The sequence below is a fragment of the Sciurus vulgaris genome (genome assembly GCF_902686455.1).
Source record: "Sciurus vulgaris genome assembly, chromosome: 1".
Classification (NCBI taxonomy): Eukaryota; Metazoa; Chordata; class Mammalia; order Rodentia; family Sciuridae; genus Sciurus; species Sciurus vulgaris.
The window spans coordinates 147,239,214-147,260,090 of record NC_136461.1 but is presented as its reverse complement, the minus strand read 5'-3'; the positions used below and the strand labels follow the sequence as shown (position 1 = coordinate 147,260,090).

The 20,877-nt window shown below is 36.9% G+C and overlaps 1 protein-coding gene across 9 annotated transcripts in view; it reads left to right on the top strand.

The window, feature by feature from the left end:
- The window catches only part of NCOA2 (nuclear receptor coactivator 2), a 259,079-nt gene that overhangs the window by 158,800 nt on the left and 79,402 nt on the right, over window positions 1-20,877 (top strand). For all 9 annotated transcript variants that reach the window (XM_079110193.1, XM_079110196.1, XM_079110199.1 and 6 more), the window contains 2 exons: window positions 7,748-7,852; window positions 10,494-10,666. In XM_079110193.1, coding sequence (XP_078966319.1) covers window positions 7,767-7,852; window positions 10,494-10,666 — 259 coding nt within the window. In that variant the 5' untranslated portion in view covers window positions 7,748-7,766. The remainder of the gene's footprint in view (window positions 1-7,747; window positions 7,853-10,493; window positions 10,667-20,877) is intronic.

Below are 20,877 nucleotides of genomic sequence, written 5' to 3'. Positions count from 1 at the left end.
GTGTAGGAGAGTACTCTCATTTATCTGTTTAGGAACTTCTAAAAATTCATATAATATAAAAACTTTTTGTATAAGTACAGGCTATCTTTCCCTTCTCATTTCAGTAAGTTTCTCTCATAAATTAGAAAGTTTTTTTTTTTTTTAATCTCATAAGGAAATTTAAAAGGAGTTTCAAAATAAAGAAAGATAATTGCAGGCTGAGAGGTGTAGCCAGACACTTACTTGCTCAGCATGGGAAAGGTCCTAGAATTCCAGTACCACAAAAGAAAAAAAAAAAAAAAAAAAGAAAGGGAAAAAAGACCAGAAAAGATAATTTAATTTTAATCTGGAAATTATGAAACTCAAACACAAGCACTAACATTATAGTCCTTGTTTGATGACTGCTTAAACCTTCAGTGAAAACTAAATAGAATACTAAATAGAGACTATATACCCTGCTTGAAGGGAAGGAAAATGTTGCATTATGTGAGGAATGCAGCTTCTTCCTGTGATGTTTTCTCATCTGAGACCTTATTAAAACCTAATCTCGCTGTTCCTGGCCATATTAGCACCGGGTGACGTCGTTGGATATATAAGCAGCCCAGTGGCTGGCTATGTTAAGGAACTTAGCCTATGAGAATTCAGAAAGTAGAAATCATCTCAGGCCACTGATGTCAGACTAGACATTTTCCCCTTGTTGGTAAAGAGATGTAGAACAGCTCTCTGCTACTTACACATTCTGTACTGAATTTTGCCAGCAAGACTTTAAGAGGGTTTCATCCGCCTTCTTTAAGAGAGATGTAGATGATGAAAATGTTACAGCAAAATATTTGTGTCACTAGTGAACATGAATTTAGCCATTTATTTGATTATTGCAGCATGTATTAAAGAGCTGCTGCTGCCCATTTGCAGCCTAATGTGTTTATTACAGTCTTCCCAATGGCATCTTGAAGTGTCTTTCAGCTAAAAAATTCATGAGTATTATTGGCTTTCAGTCAGAAAATGGAATATGTCTTCTAGTTACTGTCTAACATACCACTTTGAGGCCATTATACAAAAGTAAATCTTAAGAGCAGAGCATATTGAGAAGAAAGGAATTTTTAGCTTAAACATTTGTTTATACACTGTTATTACTGTTTCGTGGACTAAGATACAGCATACGGAAGGTAGGTGCTAAAGCCATTTTACTTGGAGAGTAGTTGTAGTTGTAGGATATGTTGTTTTCTTTAATCCTGTACCCAACTGTAAACTGCTAGTGTTTTACTATTGAAAATCATGTCCTAATGAGAGGAGTTTATGGCTGGCATTTATTGCAGTTATTTGAAAAGTCAGATGTACAGTATGTTGCAGTAAACTAGAAAGTTGAACTGAGCATTTGTTTCCAAATAAGATGTCTTTTATTCTGGATTTATTTGCAGTGAGTCTCCCTTAACTTTGCAAGCTGACTGTTGTCACTGTGTGAATTAATGTGCAGTTTTTTGAGTGAATCTGTAGGTAACAGACTGTAGTGTGTCTATAATGCAGACTGTATAATGTGAGGTAAATTAAAATTCTGTTATGTGAAAACCAAGAAGCACCACAGTGTTATGTAAAGATAAAAGTTAAATGTGTCCTTATGATCTGGTAAAAAGAATAATAATGCTTTGGGGAAAATACTATACCATTTTACCACGTAAAATATCTTGAAATGTTGTGTAGTGTCCTCTGTCACTGTGTTAAATGCATTACTTGTTTACCAGCAGGAAGAAAAAGTCTGATTTTTTTTCCATGTGCTCTCATTCCTCTATTTAGTAAATCTACATAGGTCTACTTCTGTTTTATTTGCACATATGATGCTTCTTTCTTTATGTGCCTCAAAAATATATCCTTGCATAGTCTACGTAGAGTATTTGTTTAACTGTTGCCAAAAGTTGGGTCTTGCCAAAATAATGTTTGCTTTGGGTAATTTTGACCAATTAACACTATTTGGAAGGAGGTGTTTCCTCTCCTCCATCAATTGGGTGTCTTTATCTGTGTCATCTGACTGGCTCCCAAGGTTTGGCCCTCCCAAGTTTTTCTACTTTTCTCAGGCATCCACAGCTGAAAAGCACATTCTGTTTATTGAAGCACTAGATACTATGTTTCCTTCGACTTATCAGAGACTGGCCCCAAAATTTTGTTTTTGTATAATAAAGGGATCCCCCAAGAACACAGTATACTTTGAGGGGAAAAACTGGTGCTTAGAATGAGCAAATGTTTTCATTTTTGATAAATCAGTACAGAATGTACCTTTAGCTTTTAAGATGGGTTTCTGAGCAATTACAGCTCTCTGGAAGATTATCCTTTTATAGTTTAGTAGAACAGAAATGGAGAAGTATTTAAATGATGATTTATGTATACTTTTATATTGCTTGAGCATTTCTTGGTCTTAAAAATTTGTGTAAAATCAGTTGACACATTACATGATGGTTTCATATATCTTTTGAAAAGAGAATTCAGAAAGAACCTGGTATAGTTCAGCAGGTGAGCGCTTGTCTGCTGTGGGAGGCCTTTGGTTCCATTCCCAGCACTGTGTGCTCTTGAGTATATGTACACACGCGCGCGCGCACACAGATAGGCAACCTGGAAGGCCTTAGAAGCTATAGGGCCTTTCTGCCCTCTTCAAGAGCTAGATGATTTAACAGGCAGGTACTCATGGAGGTGTTGATAAGAAAAGTTGTTTAAGCAACTTTTTTGTGTTTCGTTTCTACCTTGAGGTATTTCATTGTATATATCATCTCAAAGTAAAGACTTTCAGAGGGTGCCTTTCTGCAGATATTTCTTGGAGCAAGCAACAGATCTGATGTTTGATCACTTTATTATGTGTGAATTTCAGCAACCATATTATCCTTTTTACTGAATTTGTGCAGCACATAATAAATCTGACAGTTTTATAGGCGTTGTTTGGAAGATGGCCTGTACTGATAAAAGATAAAATACACATTATCGTTTACATGAATTCTGGATGATAAACTAGCTTTAATGGAATGAAGCTGTTTTGCAAGCAATAGCTGTATTACCTTATAAGTTATATGGAAGAGTTCTGTGAAAGAAGAATGTGCTTTTAAGATTTGACATTTTATTTTGCTTTCTGTCCTTAGCTAAGGATTTGACTGGCATTGTTCACCCCTTCCAGAATATTGTTACTTTTAAAAAATAAAACTTAGTGAATCTTGTGACTGTAGCACTTTCCTCTACTATCTAGTTCTTACATGTTGATATCAAAGGATAAGAGGGAGGATATACTGTCACAGCGAAGTTTTAGCAGGGATATTGTGTGGTTAGAGATAAGAAGAATAGACAAAGAGAAACTTCTTTTCCAGTCTTGTCCTTCACAACCCCCAACATCTGGTAGAAACTGGTTTGCTCTCAGTGACTATAATTACCATCAGCTCCAGAGTTAACTGGTGTCATTTTCAGTTTTTGTGATTTACATTGAACAGTTTGAGAATTGAGAATGACATGTTCAAGAATTTTAATTTCATGTGTATGTTGAAAACATGCAGAACTGTTAAGGAACTGTTCATTTAGGGCTGGCTACAAAGTAAAATTTTAGGCCTTAAATGCTGTCCTTTAGTATTTTCCATCTTCCACTTTTTCATTGAAAATGAATTTTTAACTTTGATTTTCAAAAAATGTATTAATACTCTTCTCTCATTTAGTTTTAGATTACTTTAGATATTTTTCTGTAAGTCTAAAAGGAAATCATTTTTTCTGACCTCTCTACCTATGTTGCTGCTGCCTTGCCCAATATTTTGAGTTGTGGGGTAAAAATGAACGCACCTGGCCTCGCCACATACTACAGGTGAAATGCTGGCACTCTCTGCCAGCCACGCCTCACACAGGGTGTTAAAAATATCAGACAGTCATCTGCATGAGAGTGCCACACTTCTTCTCCTAGAGCACCTCATTAATGAGGCTCACTGTTATTTATTTGGTTCACTTACTGAAGAGCAAGTCATAAATCTACGTGTCTCCTCCAGGATAGCAGCTACTTCAGGCTGCCCATCACCCTCTTACCACTCTCCTCCCTTCCCTCTTCCAGCCTTAAATTCTCTCCCTTCCCACCTGCTTCTCTCTTTCCTTTCCTTTTCTTTCTTTCTTTCTCTCTCTTTCTTTCTTTCTCTTTTCTTTTCTTTTCTTTCTTTTCTTTTATTTAACTTCTCTCAGATCTGTCTTCTTTTCGTTTTCCCTGAGTGACTGGCAGGGATTCAGATGGGCCACCCCTGTGATGTTGGCAAGTCCCCAACCTGATGGGGCCTGCAGGGACTCTTCTTTCCTTGACTTGGCCAACTCTTCTGGGCCTTGCCTTCTCCCACCCACCTTTTCTCCCTTTAGTGGTGTGAGGGTTGGTTGGAAATATCTACTGAGGATATAACCCAGGAAAACTGCAGAAAAGAGGATATATGGGGCAGGCCCAGAAAAATTAAAAAGTCATAAAGCAGAAATCTTGAAGATTTTGAGGAAATGTGTTTAAGGTACCATTACATAATGAAAAGGGAAACTTGGCACAAATGTAGCTTACTTGAAGAGTGATGTTAAATTAGTGATGTTTTAAAACTACAAAGTGAGTGCTTACAAACTAACCTTGGGGTGGAACAAGCAAAACAGAAGGTGTGCTGAAGTGGTCTTACTATACTTAGACCTGAAACATGCTCCACTCCTCATCTCTAGGCCTTGTGCTACATATCCAGTGCTGTCTCCTCATGCACTGTCACCATAATTAACATATTTTGGGAAATTTTAAAGTAGATGATGCTGATCCTAATGTTCAATCCCCAAACTGAGTACAAATAAGTAAAATAGTCACATTTTAATTGTCCATTGAAAAGCTTTTCAACTTTTCTGGTAGTACTCTATTTTTCTAATATACCTGGTGATACTCTGGAAGGAAAAACAAACATTTTCATCACTAAAATTTATTATCTACACCTACTATGTGGGACATTTTGCTAAATATTAAAGATGATATATTTTAGGGGGTGGGTACCAGGGATTGAACTCGGGCACCCTGGACAACTGAGCCACATCCTCAGCCCTTTTTGTATTTTATTTAGAGACAGGGTCTTAGTTGCTTAGTGCCTCCCTTTTGCTGAGGCTGACTATGAACTCTTTATCCTCCTGCCTTAGCCTCCCGAGCCGCTGGGATTACAGGCCTTTGCCACCGTGCCCGGGTGAAGATTATAGTTTAATGATAACATTTATTTAAATTTTAATGCCTTATAGAAAGCCGCTTCCAGGGTTATTTGTTGAAAGCTTACTTAGGTTGGGTATGCAGTGTTTTTTCCCACACCCCCATGAGTTGAAACCATGGGAATTGTGTTTAAAAAGAAGTACTAAAAAAATGAATGTTTGTAGGGTATCGTCTGAGAAGGGCTCTGGCATTCATTCAGGTTTGTTCTTTCCTGTTCCTGCAAACCTCCTGCAGTGGCCTGGCTCCCACCCAACCCATTTAAAATCTTACGCTGTTCTCAGGCTGGGCTCCATACTTCCTCCTTTCTAGCCAGCACATTACTCCTTTTGTGGATCTCAAGGTTCAGAGAAGTGCAAGACAAATGTATAATACATATTTGTCCCTATTGGAGTATTTCCTACATACAATCTATCTCCCCTGTCAGTCTGTCTTCTCGAGAGCAACATTACTGTGTATGCTTCTCATGCCACTGAACTTCATTTTCAGTGGCAAGGCAGTTTTTGTTGAATGAGTGAATGAATGATGTCTAGATAACAGGAACAGAATCAAGCACAGAAGCCCATCTAGGCCAATCTTGCCTGCCCTGTGCTTCTGTGATAGAAGAAGAACAGCTTATATAATCAGGAGGCTCTCTGCTGTAACATTAGTTAAGAGTAGGAGTTCTAAAAGCCTGTGTATAACTCTCAGTTCTGCCATTTACTAATCCGCCTGGTAGCCTGTGCTGTAGATGCTAATGACTATCTTCATTACAGCATGAAGGATGAAATAACTTGTCAAGGTCACACAGCTGACCAAGTGGTGAAGCTCAAACATGGATACTGGCCCTTGGCTTCTCTGCAATACTGCCTCTCATAATCTGTCTTTAAATCTATAATTTGCTGGGTTACACAGTAAAAACTAAATGAATAGTAACTAAATACAGATTTATACTTATTATCAGGCCAAAATTGTGAGCACAGTACAGGACCTTGGGACTTGGTTACATTGCTCCCTCCAGCAGGAAGCTCAGGCATGAGCTTTCAAATTGTATCCTCCATGTGACCTGAATTTTGTGATTGGCGCAACCTTCCTCAGCTGATAGGCTATTTCTTCATTCTACTTACACATGACTCTTTAAAACAATTGACTCTACTGCCCTCTTGGATCAGAACAGTGGCCAGAAGAAACAGTTGTAGTGAGACTGGACATCCCAGACGCGACCAAAGGAAGCAGCTGGGCAGTTTAATTGGTATGTGGTGGTGATTCAATTGATGGGTGTCAGATGCTGCTTTCCTTAACCTGCCTGGCTCTTCGTTCTTGTTCTTGATGGACCTATTGCTCTCTGGTGTCTTCTTTAAGTTCTTGGTCTTCCACTGACTTGGCCTTCTCTCTGACTTCTTCTAATCTAGAAAGGAAGAAAAGCCACTACAAAAAGTAAAGGGCAAAGATGAATTTAGAAGCCTGGGGGACAGAGAACGGGGAAATAACATAGAATGGGTTCTCTAGGAAAGATTTTTAAGTGATGACTTGTACTTTAGGGCTGCATTTATTTTTATTTTTTTTTCCTTTTCTAAACAATTGTTAAGCACACTGAGTAGCAATCTTTTCTGCTTTCCTCATACTTTGTTAGTCTCTCTGGCTTTTTTAGAACTTCAGCCTTGTGTCACTCCCTTATTCTTTTATACTCCCAATAGTATTTTGGTTCTGCTAGCGATGACCATTGTGAGCACACTTATTCTCTAATTATGAAAAATATTCAGCACAGAGGAGCTGTGGTGGTCATCACCCCTCAGAGGCAGTAGTTCCCCTGATTTTGGAGTGCATCTAAAGACCTGAGCTGATAGCAGCCTGAACCAACTGAGGGGAGGAAAGTCTGAGGCAGCAGGATGTGAGAGAGGAAGCCACCCAGCAGTGTGCAGGGAGGGAGGCCAGCTGCCCTGGAGAGAGGGCACTGAGGGAGGAGCAGTGAGACTGCGGCAGCAGGAGAACCTGCACGTCAGCTTCCTAAGGTAGGCAGGAAGAGCCTCCATTTGAGGGTCAGGAACTCCACAGGCAGGGCCACCACAAGGGTGTCAGATCTGCTGGGTTTAACTTGGAACCCTTCAATCAAGTATTGTAGCACTGCTGCTTCCTCGGGCTGGCTGTCATGGGTGAGCTATTACAGCACAGACTCCACATTGGCCAACCCAAAACAGAGACTGGGAGGAGCCCCTTACTTACAACACCTGTCATTTCCACATGGTGCAAGAAAGCCCCTGAAACTGGAGGCCAACAGCCCAATCCCAGGGCTAGCAGGTTGTAGCTTGTGTTGTTGAAATCCAACTCCTGTTTGAAGAGTTTGGACCCAAGGAGGTAGGATGGTTTGTTTCTTATGTTTAAATGTTAACCTTTCCATTTGCTTAACCTTTAAGCAAAGTTAAAAAAACAAACAATCAGGTATTTTATTATAAATACATGCACATGTCTTAATGTATCAATTACTGTTGTCAAATTTCTGATTGAACTCAGAGTTCTTTAACTGTTGGCAAAATGCTCAGATACTTTTTCATCAACTCTTATCCCTCTTTTTTATTTTAGTTGCTGATATGTGTTCAAGATGAGTGGGATGGGAGAAAATACCTCTGACCCGTCCAGGGCAGAGACAAGAAAGCGCAAGGAATGTCCTGACCAGCTTGGACCCAGGTTAGATTCTTCCTGGGGGTGAGGTGGGCAGGGAGAATCTGTATTGTCTGTTAAAGCTTTGCATTTTTCTTTTGTCATTTTAGCATTGCTTTTTCTCCCGATTCATATACTGTGTTTGATTTTTCTTCCTTAACTGTTAAACTTTTAAATATGTTTTAGCTTATATTTTGAATATGCTAATCAGTTAAAGATTTTATTCTTTATAAGAAGAGGAAAGCATATACTTCTGATGTCCCCTGTGTATTTGACTCTTAACATTAAATCAGTTCATTCTATAACCTTGAGTTTTTCATATTTTCTTTTCTGCTAGATGACAAAATATTGTAACAAGTAGGTGCTGTAGTAAAAAAAAATGCTCTTAGTTTTATACTGGGTTATTTGTTTTAATTTTTTTTTAATGACATGAAATGTCAAGTCCATTTTCTTTTGAGTTAAAGATGGTGACTCTTCAGTGGGAGGAAAAAAAACAAATTTAAAGCAGGTTTTATTTTACCTATTTTGGTTGGCAATGTGTATTGTTAGAACATCCATGTAGGGAAATTTGACAGTATCAAAATTATAAATGCCATATCCTCTTTGAACTAGCAGTTCCCCTTCTAGGAATAATTCTGAGATATGCTTTCACATATGCAAGTGCACATTTGCAGTTACTCATTACAACATTGTTTATAATTATAAAAGATTAGGCAAAAACTGAGTGTTTGGAGGGAACTTTAAATAACTATGGTACATCTGTAACCTGGAACACAACAGAGCAATGATGAAGAATGAGAATATTCTATGGGTTAATATGAAAACAATCTCTTAAGAATATTGTGACATTGAAATAACAGGTTTAGAAAGTGTCAATGGAGCATACCACTATTTGTACAGAAAGGGAAGAAAAAGCACCTATATTTATCTTGAAGGATAACTAAGCAATGATGTTAGTTGTTACCCGTTTTGATGGATGAGAGCTTGGCAAAGAGGGAAGAAAGGTAGAAGAGAGACTTTTCAGTCTTTTGGACTTTTCAGTCCAATGAAATATCTTAAAAGTTAAATGAAAACAGCAACTTCTGTCTTAGAGACAGTTTAAAAAAAAATCAAACAGGGAAACAGTAGGGAAGAGGGGATAGGAAAAGTAATCAAGAGGGGAAGAAGAGTAGTGTTTTTTATTCCCTTCTCTCCCAGTCTGGTTGCCAAGCAAAAAACAAACCTATCTCCACATCCCAGCCCAGGCTGCAGCGTGCTTCCTGGTAAACCACAACTTTCTGGCTGTCAGACTGCATTTAATACCCAGGAGTCCTACTTGGGGAGGCAGTTTGATAAAATGGAAATTGTTCCTAGGGGCAGGCTGTTATCTACCTAATGCCGTGCTGAGCTGGTGCCATGGTTGGGTGTACATGTCTCTGAGCTCTCTGCCTAGTGCTCTCTCAGGGCTCTTTGTAACCCAGCTTCCCTTTCTCACCTATTTGTCATCTATTTATTATCCTGTGCAATGTGGGGCAGTATGGTTGAATTGGAAGGAGTAGCAGAGGAAGGCAGAGGGGACCAGAGTGGGAACTGGGCTCTTCTAAGCCTTCAGCTAGCCTCCTTTTGCTGCACCTCATAAGATGAAAGCTAGGTGTAAAAGTGGGACTTGGGAAAGAAAAAAATCATTCTTTTCCCTGCTCTTCCAGTAACTTGGTGATCTTGGTGATCTCCAAAATGAAGTAATTGTGTGATATTTTAGGTGTCTTACTTAATAAAAATAAAACTGATGGAGACAAATACATGAACATAGGTTGCAAATTTCCAAATCTTTAAAGTTAGTGTAATATATAAAAATACAGAAATCTGCTCTATTAAATAACTCACTTCTCTTCCTTACTGTATTGTTTTGAATCATTTAGTGAACCTCCCACTGTACTTGAGAAAATAATTATACATTGTTATCAAAAAAAACAGTTGGCAGTTTTGTTAGATTCAAATGAGAAGATATTGTCCCCTCCATTAACTTTTTAAAACTTTAGTTGAACTCCGGATGGGTTGTTTATATTTTGCTTGTCATTCAGCTGGGACAGTTAACAAATATCCTAGGTCAGCTTCGCTTTTGTTTCTAGCTGTATTGTGACTTTTCAAATTATCTTTAAAGGGCTGCTTGGTTTGATTGCTGTCATCCTAAAGAAGTTTGAAACCATGATTTCTTTTCATTATTTTTTGTTTTACCAACAATCATTGAAATGTATTTATACTTACAACCATGTTAACTTGCCTTTCTTCTTTTACTGATCTTCATTTCAAATATTTATAAAAGTAACCTCTTTTACATTTTTAAAACATTCCTTTATTTATTTGCCAATAAATTTGAGACCCAGTGGTATGAAACACAGCACAATAGTAAGCAAAATCATGGAGAATCTTGTCATGTTGAAGCTGATAGTTCAGTGGGAGACATTAAGCACATTGAACAAATAATCACATAAGTAATAAATATATAATTATAAACTGATGTATGTTTGAACTTTAAAAACATGTAAGACTTTAGGGCAAATTGGTTTTTCCTCCCCGTAAGTGCTTCTGTGTTTGTAAAGGTAACTCAGGTTTGCTATGTTTTATTAAAACTAGCTTAATGTGTTTATTTTTTTCATATACTTAACTAAAATGTGTTCCTTCTCTTTAGCCCCAAAAGGAACACTGAGAAACGTAATCGTGAACAGGAAAATAAATACATAGAAGAACTTGCAGAGCTGATTTTTGCAAATTTTAACGATATAGACAACTTTAACTTCAAACCTGACAAATGTGCAATCTTAAAAGAAACTGTGAAGCAAATTCGTCAGATCAAAGAACAAGGTAAGAGGACTGAATTGATATCTTAGTAGAGTTGGTTTCTGTTTTTCTATGTGGGAGAAGTCCATGCAGAGTCTCTTTCATCCATTTCTTATGCTTAAATTATTGATGAGGAAATGATGTCACAGTGTAAGATGAATGCAAGTATCACTTGCAGGGGTTTATAAATAGGCTTTATATAAAATTCAACCATTCCCCAAAGACAGGAGACTGAGGTGAGTCAGGGTGATCTAACACTTCATATAGTCAACTCAATTAGGGGCCACGGGTTCTCCTCCCCCACTTGAAGTTTTCATAGCTTGCACAGTAAGTGACTGTCATAATTTGTAAGAAAAGAGCCAGTTTGAGATGGAAACCAGAAGTAAGGAAGTAAACCACCTCCTGTTTCAGCTAGTCAGCATATTTGATTAAGTCTGAACCTCAACTGGCCATGCCACTGGATTAGAATTTCATATCCTGAATGACAAGAGATTTGAAAAGCTCTAATCTCCAGTAAAAATTCTTTTGTGAAGTCGAAACCCAGAACGTGACAGCTTTCTTCCTGTGGTTTTATTTTTTCTGAGATCATTTTAGGTTTCTCTTCTTTGATATTTTTGCCTACAGAAAAAAATTAAGAAAATAATATTTTTGAAAACATTTTTGACTTTGCAGTGCCAAAAATAAATCTCATTTAGGCATGTATGAGCAGTGTCTTGGTGCTCAGAGCTAATATGTGCTCTGAAGTATCCATGTGCTGCTTTCCTTCAGGGCCAGGGAGATTATTATCTCTTGTAATGTTTTTGAATGCATCCTCTTAGAGTTCATATTCTTTTAATCTACCTCTTATATATTTGAAAAGGAAGATTTTAGAAAAACAGTTTGTCTTTATAGATATATGAGCTTCAAACTACATTTGCTCCTAATCGCTCATAAAATCCTAGCTACCTATTAGCTAATATTATCATCATAGCATTTTTCTTTTCTTTCTTGCTTGCTTATTTTTTTTACAGTGCTAGCTATGAGGTAAGTTTTAAATAAAAATATTTTTACAAATATAGTTCTAAAAATTTTAACATATACATAGAGCATATACAATACAGCTTCTAATACCAGTCCACTGTGAAAATCAGCCATTATTTTCTGGTTCCTCCATCCAAATTATACATCCAAGGGGATTCTCCTCTCAGTGCCCATCTCTTTATCTCCTCTTTCTTTTCCCTTTAGGGTTCACAAGTTACCAAACCTCGCTTTAATCTCAGTTTTTTACCATCTTCATTTTTGGTCAGCACATGGATAAAGTAACATTCCTAGAACTTCTGGGAGAGATGGTTGGTTGAAGTTTCCTGTTTCTAGTTGCTGATGTCATTGCCGTAGAGAAATCCTTAATTGCTTGTTTCAGGTTTCTAAGAATTTTAAATGATTCAATTTTGTGAACACTGCGTGTTAGGTAGCACTTTCGTGTTTTAAAACAATCATATTTCTTTTTTAACCACTACAAAAGTCTTATGCAAGTTTTTAAAGTTTTGCAAAACCTTGGTAATTCCCCCTTCAAACCATAGAACACGTTGAGATGTGTCACGCTGGGCCTGTGCCATGCCTTAACTGTAGTGTTAATAATAGGCTGCATGCCATAACCACCCAAGAAGCAGCAATAATAAACACCCTGTCACGGCGTATTCTTCCAATAATGCTTCTGCTAATTTCAAAAGCAGCATGTTTTGAAAAGGGAAGCAAAAAGTTAAATACCTAATGAAAAACACAAATACACTTTTGAGTTCTCAACTAATCCAATAATTTAAGAATATTCCTGGTGTAATAAATTGGTTTTTTTTTGTTGTTTTTTTTGTTTTTTTTAAAGGGCAGAATCACATTAAACAGAAGCTAAATATGGGTTCTGATGCCACTCAAGAGCTTTTTGAACCTGGACAAATTATTTTCTCTCTCTGAAACAGTCCGCTCATAGAGAATTGAGCACACCTAGGTCACATGACTGCTGAAGAAGTTATGAGTTGTATGCCTGTCATAGTAAAGTTCAGTAGATGATAGTTTTCCTTCTTTAATATGGAAAGGAAAACTATACATTTTTTTCTTCACCTGTATTAAAATTAAAATCTTCAGATAGTAACCTCTACCTTCAGGTCGAGAGCAAAAGGAAAAAGGTTAAAGGGTGGTTATTTAAATCCTTTCTCCAGAGCCATTTGAAGAAAGTAAAATTTTTCTGGGACCCAAGAACTCTGCACAGCTCTGCACAGCCAAGGTCCAAGAGCAACTGTTGAGTCAGGCCTAAGCCCTTCCTTCTCGCCCTGGGTTTCCCCTGTCCCCCCCTACAACTGCTCTCTCTATCAGTTAGCATAAGCAAAATTCAACTATCATCTTTATGCCATTTTTCAAACGTAATTGTATTTCAGTTGCACTTGTCAGCCGGAATATTAATCTGGGAGCTCAGGAGAATGTGCTAAGTCTGCGTCCAAAGAAGTTAAGCTGGTGTGCATGAGGTGCCATACTAAAACAAGGAAGGCAGGACTCTCATCCTGTAGCCCCTCTCGTATCAGAAGCTGCACGCATCAACATACAGTCTTGGGCTCCCTCATCAGTTGCCCCTCACTAGTTTTGTACTTTATGAATAGAGGACAGAGGAAAAGGGTGTTTTTAGAATGGCCTAAAGGACAGGAGTTTGGAGGTAAAAATGCCAGCTTTTTAAATTAATAAGCATAGTAAGCATAGTAGATACTAGCCCCCAAGAGCGTGCATGTTTCAGTGGACCTTGTGGAAACAAAGCAAGTATACACAAGAGTTTGATGCTACAGTGTGATCACTTAAATACGGAATTCCATTCATGTTGGTGGTTTTCCATTGGCCCACATTCACAGGTCCTTAGTTATTAACTAAGTTAGGAACTTAGTAATTAAGCTAGACCTTCTGTTATGACTAGCTAAAATCTCTTTGGGAATTTTTAATGCCACAGAAGACTTAAATAGTTCTTACTGTGTGCCAGGCACTTTTGAAAGTACTTAGATTTGGTAACATATTTTTCATTCAAAACATGCCACAGAAGAGGTATGTTGTTCTCCCCTTTTCCAGGTGAGGAATCTGAGACAAGAGTAGTTAACTAGTAGCCTGGCAGAGTCACATTCACTAAGAAGGATAAGGATGGAATCCAGGCAGTCTGGCTCCAGAGTCTGCATGTCAGCCATTGCAGCAGCTTCCTCCCCCTCTACCCTGGGACTGGGGATTGAACCCAGAGGCACTTTACCACAATGCTTTTTCATTTTTCATTTTAAGAAAGGGTCTCACCAAGTTCCTGAGTCTGGCCTTGAACTTGCAGTTCTCCTGCCTCATGGGATTACAGGTGTTTGCACCACCATACCCAGCTTCACAGCAGCTTTTTTATGTTGAAGTGTGATGCTTATTTTTATTGCTATGATGATGATAGACATTTAAAACTTCTTCTATTAACTTAAAAACAACAGTATTGGACAGCAAATATCCTTTTTCCCTAATTGGAAAGACTAATATTGCTTCCATTCCACAGAAGAATTATAAAAAAATGAAAAATATAAGAGTTTGAATTTTGGATTACTGTGCTCAATTTCATTCTCTCTACTTGGAGACTTTACCATTTGTGTAGAAAACACATGGTGATTCCTATTCTCCTAGAAAAATAAAATTGAAATGTAAAGTGACTTAAAAAATTGGGGAGTTTTAAAATTAATACATTTCTACTGTTGTACTTAAATACTGTCATTTTTAAGGGAGGGAATACCTCCTCTGTTAGCCGGAAGTAGCCACACCTCTCTCTTTTTTCCCTAAAATAATTAAAATGAGTTTTCAGTTCTTCTCTTGGTGTTAATATTCTTTAAAACTGACACAAAAAGAAAGTTTTATTTTCATATTTACTTTGAAAAGTAGATAATTTGTAAGTGAAGCCAGTTTTGAGTTCTTCCACACAGAGCTGAAAAAGGCCCCATGAACTTCAGTGTTTTCCTTTCCACTGAGATCCTGTAGCTAGAAACTGTTAAACTGTCTGAATCAAGTTTACATGTGGGTCAAAGATGTTGATTTCCTTGGATTCTGAGCTGAACACTTTTCATTTGTCTTTCCACCCTTATCTTCTGGTGTTTGGCTTTGGGAGGCTGACTCTCAGAAATTATGTCAGTGGATCCTCACCACTTTGTCTCTTGTTGAGTATAGTCAATGGGGAGCTCCAGGAAGAAGAGGTAGAGAGGGAGAAGAAAGTGAGTTTGGAATCTGATTCCCTGGGATCCTTCCTGGAAGGGTAACTCAAGCTGACTGTGATTCTTCCACTGGCCCTGTGTAAGTCACCTTAAAAGATACGCTCACATCTCTCCCCTCACATCCCTGGAGACCTTGGGGGGTGGTAACAGCTCCTAGGCTCTTTTTGGCTCTGGGGTTTCTGCATTCTGGTGTCTCAGTGCTCTGTCTTCATATGTTTTATTAAACCCACCTTAATCTATTAAGATGAGTTTTATTATTTGAAAATCTTTTGCTTCTCCATATAAAACCACTTTTGGTGCAGTGTATTTGAATATGGGATTTATTTATCAGTTAATAAAGAATTAGAGCTGGGCATGGTGGCACATGCCTGTAATCTCAGCTACTCAGCAGGTGAAGACGAGAGGAACCTAAGTTCAAGGCTAGCCTTGACAACTTAGTGACCAGTCTCAAAATTTTTGAAAAGGGCCTGGGGATGTAGCTTGGTGGTAAAATGCCTCTGAGTTGAATCTGTCTGAAAAGAGAGAAAGAATTGGTTTCAAACTTTGGTTATTTTTTTTTTTTTATTAGTGAACAACAGGAATGAAAATGTATTTCAAAAACCTATGCGGTATAAGCTAGACTGAGGGGGAAGTTACTATTTGGACCTGGAAACCTACAAGATCATTCAAGTGTTATAGTTACAATTATTCAAATGATGTATTTTGGGTATTTATTGCTGATCAGCGAACAGTAGGATTCCATATCGCTTCATGTACATGTGAATTTGCCCTCATTAAGGATCGTGTCAAAAAAAATAAAGAAGTATTTTAAGGGGGGGAGGAAGGCTATTGACATACTAGAGTCAACAATGAGAGTAGGTTATTGAATTCTCAAAAAATTTTCAAGCCAGTTGTTAAGCATGGCCATTTTTAGTAATGATATGGGCTTATAATTGAATTATATATAAAGCAAAAACTAAGGAAAACTAAAACTCATAATTCCTAATTATTTTACTGCATTTTGCCTTTATCTGTGTTCTAGAAACTATTTGTGTCTGGCATTTACATGGCTGAAATACTATATTGTGGGGCCTGTTGTGTGCATCTTCCTAAATCTCAAGTTATGTTACATCAGTGGATTGAAATCCACTGTGATGAAAATATTCCCACCATAGGAATTGGTACACACTACAACTCAGGGCTCGATTTATTGTTTTGTTAGCTGTCAGTCTAGAATTTAAAAAGTAAAAGAAAAAAAATGTTAATAATTAACTTCTAACATTTTAACATTAAATAGCCATCCATGCATGCACACTCACAAAATGTTACTCAGTTCAACAAAGGTGTCACTCATGAATTGACAGTTTGATTTATGTATGCAACATACATCTTCATTATTTTCTTTTTTGTCTTATTCATTAACTTACATGGAAATTTCAACAAATATTCATTTGGAACTCTGCTCTTTTGTCAGTTGTAATCAGGGTTAATACAAGTTTGTGACAAAAACCAACAGAAGCATTCTATTCCAGAGTCAATTGACTATATTGGGTTTATCATAAAGAAAATTGCAAATTTTATTATCATGTATAAATTACTACATATCTTTTATACTAGCAAAATTTATAATAAATTTATCGTGATGCATCACCCCTCCAGAGCCAGTTTTTAAGCATTTGCCAATATACCACTGGATGAGCAGGTTGTATAGTAAATATAGAAATTTATAAACTGACAATTAAAATTCAAGGAAACAGTAACAGAAACAACTGCAGCACTTATAAGCAAAGTATAGAACCTATTAAATTTATGCTTTTCTTCCTGTTCTTTCTTCCCCCACGTTAAATTCATGAAATTCTTACGATGGAAATTCAGTTAGTCAGTACTAACGCGTAGTCGTGAACTCATAGCTGTCACCAAAGTAAGCAAAAGTGCTGTGGTATCAGATCCCTTCCAGCGGTAGGATGTCTATAAATCAGACTTTTGGGGGTGAGGCTTCCAGTCATTGCTTATGTTCCATGTGATAAAATCTTAAAGTGAAGGACGAGTCATCAGCTAGAAGTTGTAGGTTAGTGAACTCGATGTGTCTTTGGCATGCCCTGGTCGATACTCTCATACTGAAGATAGGCTAACAGTGTTTGGGACTGGCTGTCAAGTCATGTGACAGTACAAAGGATTTCATTATTTTAGGAATGAATGCAAGACTGATGATGACACATATATTCTAAATTTCTTTTTAAACCCAATTCCTTTATATTAGTACATATAGTTTTAAGTTTCAGTTGGCAGCTTTTCTTATTCTACCTACTCTGAAGGTGCTGAAAATAATTAAGCAGCCAAAGTCAGCAGAGTAAACCTAAGCCAACAGAGTAGCCTGTATAATAGAACAGTGCAAGCTCCAAACCCAGTTGGTTGAATAAATATGATGAAACAGATATGATGAAACAATTAAGAGAAAGGACTTCCTTTAAAATCTGATGAACCTAATATTTATCTTCCCCAAACCATGTGTGAATTTTTTAACTTCTCTGAGCCTTTATTTCCAAGTCTGTTAAAAGGGTATGCCACTTCATAAAGTTCTCTTTTGAAGATTATGTTTGATAATATTTATAAAGGGCTTTACCTAGTGCTTGGCACATTGAAAGATTTAATTAATGGTATTTTTATTACCCTTATCATTGTTTGTGATGTCAGCACTTGAAGGTATCATTTAATCTAGATTTTCTTTCTGAGGACTTGATAACAATTTTGGGTTATTTTCTGTTATAAATTTTAAGCTTCATATTCTTTTCATTTTAATTCAGAAATAAGTAGAAGCTGTCAAAACCGTTCAGTCAGAAAAATCAGAAGTGTGTCATTTGGTGTAACTACTTCTGAACCTTTCCCACCAGATCTGTTACCACCGGACTCTTGTCTGCTTCCTGCTAGTCCACATTATGTGAAGGACATGAAGGACGTTTACAAGAATTTTACTTTAAGGAGAACTAGAAAGGGCAAGAGTCTTGGCAGTTTTCACTTCATCTTTCAAGCAGGAAAGAATCTGGCCCTAGCTTACCTTTGAAGATCTGAAACTGTTTTATGTTTCATGCATATGGAAAGAAACTAAATTTTATTTCTTTGTTTGATAATAAATTTAGGTTCAACAATCTATCCTTGATGTTTTTCCACTGAGCTGGACTTAATGCAGTTTTATGTGGACTAATGACTTACATTATTAAAATAATCATTCAAATCAGTGAGCAGGGGTAGAATTCCTATTGTCATGTCCTCCTAGGAGTCCCTTCATTCTTTTATTTTATTTTATTTTATTGGTTAAGTACATGGAAGGTGTTTTGGGGTTTTTGTTGTCGTTGTTTAACAGCTCTCAGGTGAAGAGGACATAAATCATTTAATGTGCCCTAATGCCTTAGGAGTTTAACAATTTGTGACATGACTCCCACTTCAAGACCTCAACTGACTGTCAGTCTAATAGAAAGTAGAAATCCCTTGTTTTCTTGCTCACCTTGCACTGGAATGAAAAGAAATTTATTCTGATTCCCCACTGTATATATTGATTTCTTTCAAGAGCATACATTTATTGGATAAATCTTTTATTGAGCAAATATTATATGTAAGATGATACATTCCTCATTGGAGGGCATCCAGTGATCTGTAAGTACATGTTTCTTTTCCTTGGAGCTTTCATGCATTTGAGAGGAAATTAGCTTGTAAACATCTAGTTATAGGTCTGTTAGGTACAGTGGGTATGAGTATGATTAAAGAAACTATTGCACACTCCTGGGTAATTATCCTGAAGAATTAAAGTCATCATACTGTAGTGATACATGCATACCCATGTTTATAGCAGCACAATTCACAATAGCCAAACTATGGAACCAGCCTAGGTGTTCATCAGTGGATGAATGGATAAAGAAAATGTGGTGTATATATGGAATTTTATTCAGCCATAAAGAAAAATGAAATTATGTCATTTGCAAGAAAGTGGATGGAACTTGAGAACGTTATGTTAAAAAAATAAACCAAATTCAGAAGATCAAGGGTCATTTGTTTTCTTTCACTTGTGGAAGCTAGAGAGGATAAAGGGACGGGGTAGCGGGCAGATCTTATGAAAATCAAAGGGAGATCAGTAGAGTAGAGGAAAAGTGACCAGGAGGAGGCAAAGGGGAAATTCTAAGGAATCCTGTTGGCTAAATTATATTGTTATATTGTGTGTATATAGAAATATGTAGCAACAAATCACAGCATTATGTACAACTATAACACACTAATAAAAGAATGGAGGAAAAAAAGAAAAGAAAATTCAAAGGAATGGATTTATAGAAGTATAGGAATTCTCTGCTGTACTTTGAAGTTGAATGTCAATGGAAAGAAATATGAATTCATAATAAATAATAGTTTTTGGGGGGGAGAAACTGGTTTAGACTTCTAAAGGACAGTTTGATCTGGGTGTTGCTATAAGATTAAATTTTAACAGATATAAAAGTGGGAGCTAAGGGTAGAGGAAGGCATTCCAGCATGGCCATAGAGAAGCCTGAGAGAGGATAAGAACACACGATGGCATACGGTGTTTGCTGCATCCACTGGTAAGCTTCAGAGCAAGATGTGTTGAAGCCTTTGGGTGAATTTGAGTCTGAAATGAACAGGTCAGAACCAAAGAGGAGAGTGTACATAGGATGGCAAGCAACATCTGAATATGGAGAACAGGAGGCCTCTAACCATCTTAAGCAGAGCTGACTTGTAGTCTCCTGACTCTACCAGAGTCTAGAGACCCTCCGCTAGGAAGGGGAGTTCTTTGGGACTTTTTAAATGCTACTTATTTTGTGGGGGTAGGAGTATATTATAAAACAACATGGTAGAGAACTGCAAGATGTGTCATTGATTGGTAATATAAAATAGCAAATATTGTTTTCTTTCATTTTTATAATTGCTTAAGGAGATAAGAAGTCATAGACTGAGCCGCCTCAGGCCAGCCCTTCATCCCAGCTTTAATGAAGAATGCCCATGGCCAAGTATTATTTAAAACATTTGACTTTGCCTCCCAAAAGTATATTTAGTGTTGTAAAGAAGTTTTGGATGGTGAACTGTTAACTTTCTTAAACTCTGATTAAGTCTAACTCTGGAGCCCTCTATATAAGCCTGAGGAATCTACCCAACTTGTCAACTGGAATATATTTTGAAATCTTTGGAAGATAAAATATTTTTGAACTTTTCATAATCATTTTTGCAACCTTTTAATTAATATGGACCACTTTCCTTAATGGTTTAAATTAGACATTTTGTATTAGACTAGATCATATAACACAGAAAGCACATTCATATTTATATTCATTCTCTGCAGGTACTAAATATGTCCATTTTGAAACAACTCATATCCCTAAGATTTTTCCAAAAGTGTTTAAATTAAAAAAAATTTTTTTTTTAGTTGTAGACAGACACAATATATTTATTTATCTATTTATTTATTTATTTTTATGTGGTGCTGGGAATTGAACCCAGTGCCTCATACACATTCTGGGCAAGCGCTCTACCACTGAGCTACACCCCAGCCCCTAAGTTTACATTAGATTTACTCCTTTTAGTTTGAAAAATGGTGATTTTTTTTGAGAAATGATTTAAATATTTGGGATGTGGTAGTGAGAAGAGAAAGAGTTTCCAGTTGCCTTATAATTTGTTCACTATGTATTTTTTCACTGTTACTATCAGAAATGGCTACATATGATTAAATTTATGTACAGAAATTTAAATATAGGTACAAATAAAAAATATCAGGACTCAAATGCCACTATTCTTTTGTTATCACTCACTGGTTGGTTTAGATTTGAAGAAAAATTTTTCATAGGTACTTTGGTTTATGTTTGCTTTTTTAAACAAGTTTCTAACCTGTTGTACTAGTAGAACAAAGAAGAGGGAAATATGACTATTTCTGTGGACCTTAGACTTAAGATAATTGTCTGGCTAAGAAGGCTTTTACATTATTGTATGTGCATTTTAATTGGTCCTCCCAAGAAGACTTTATTTTTC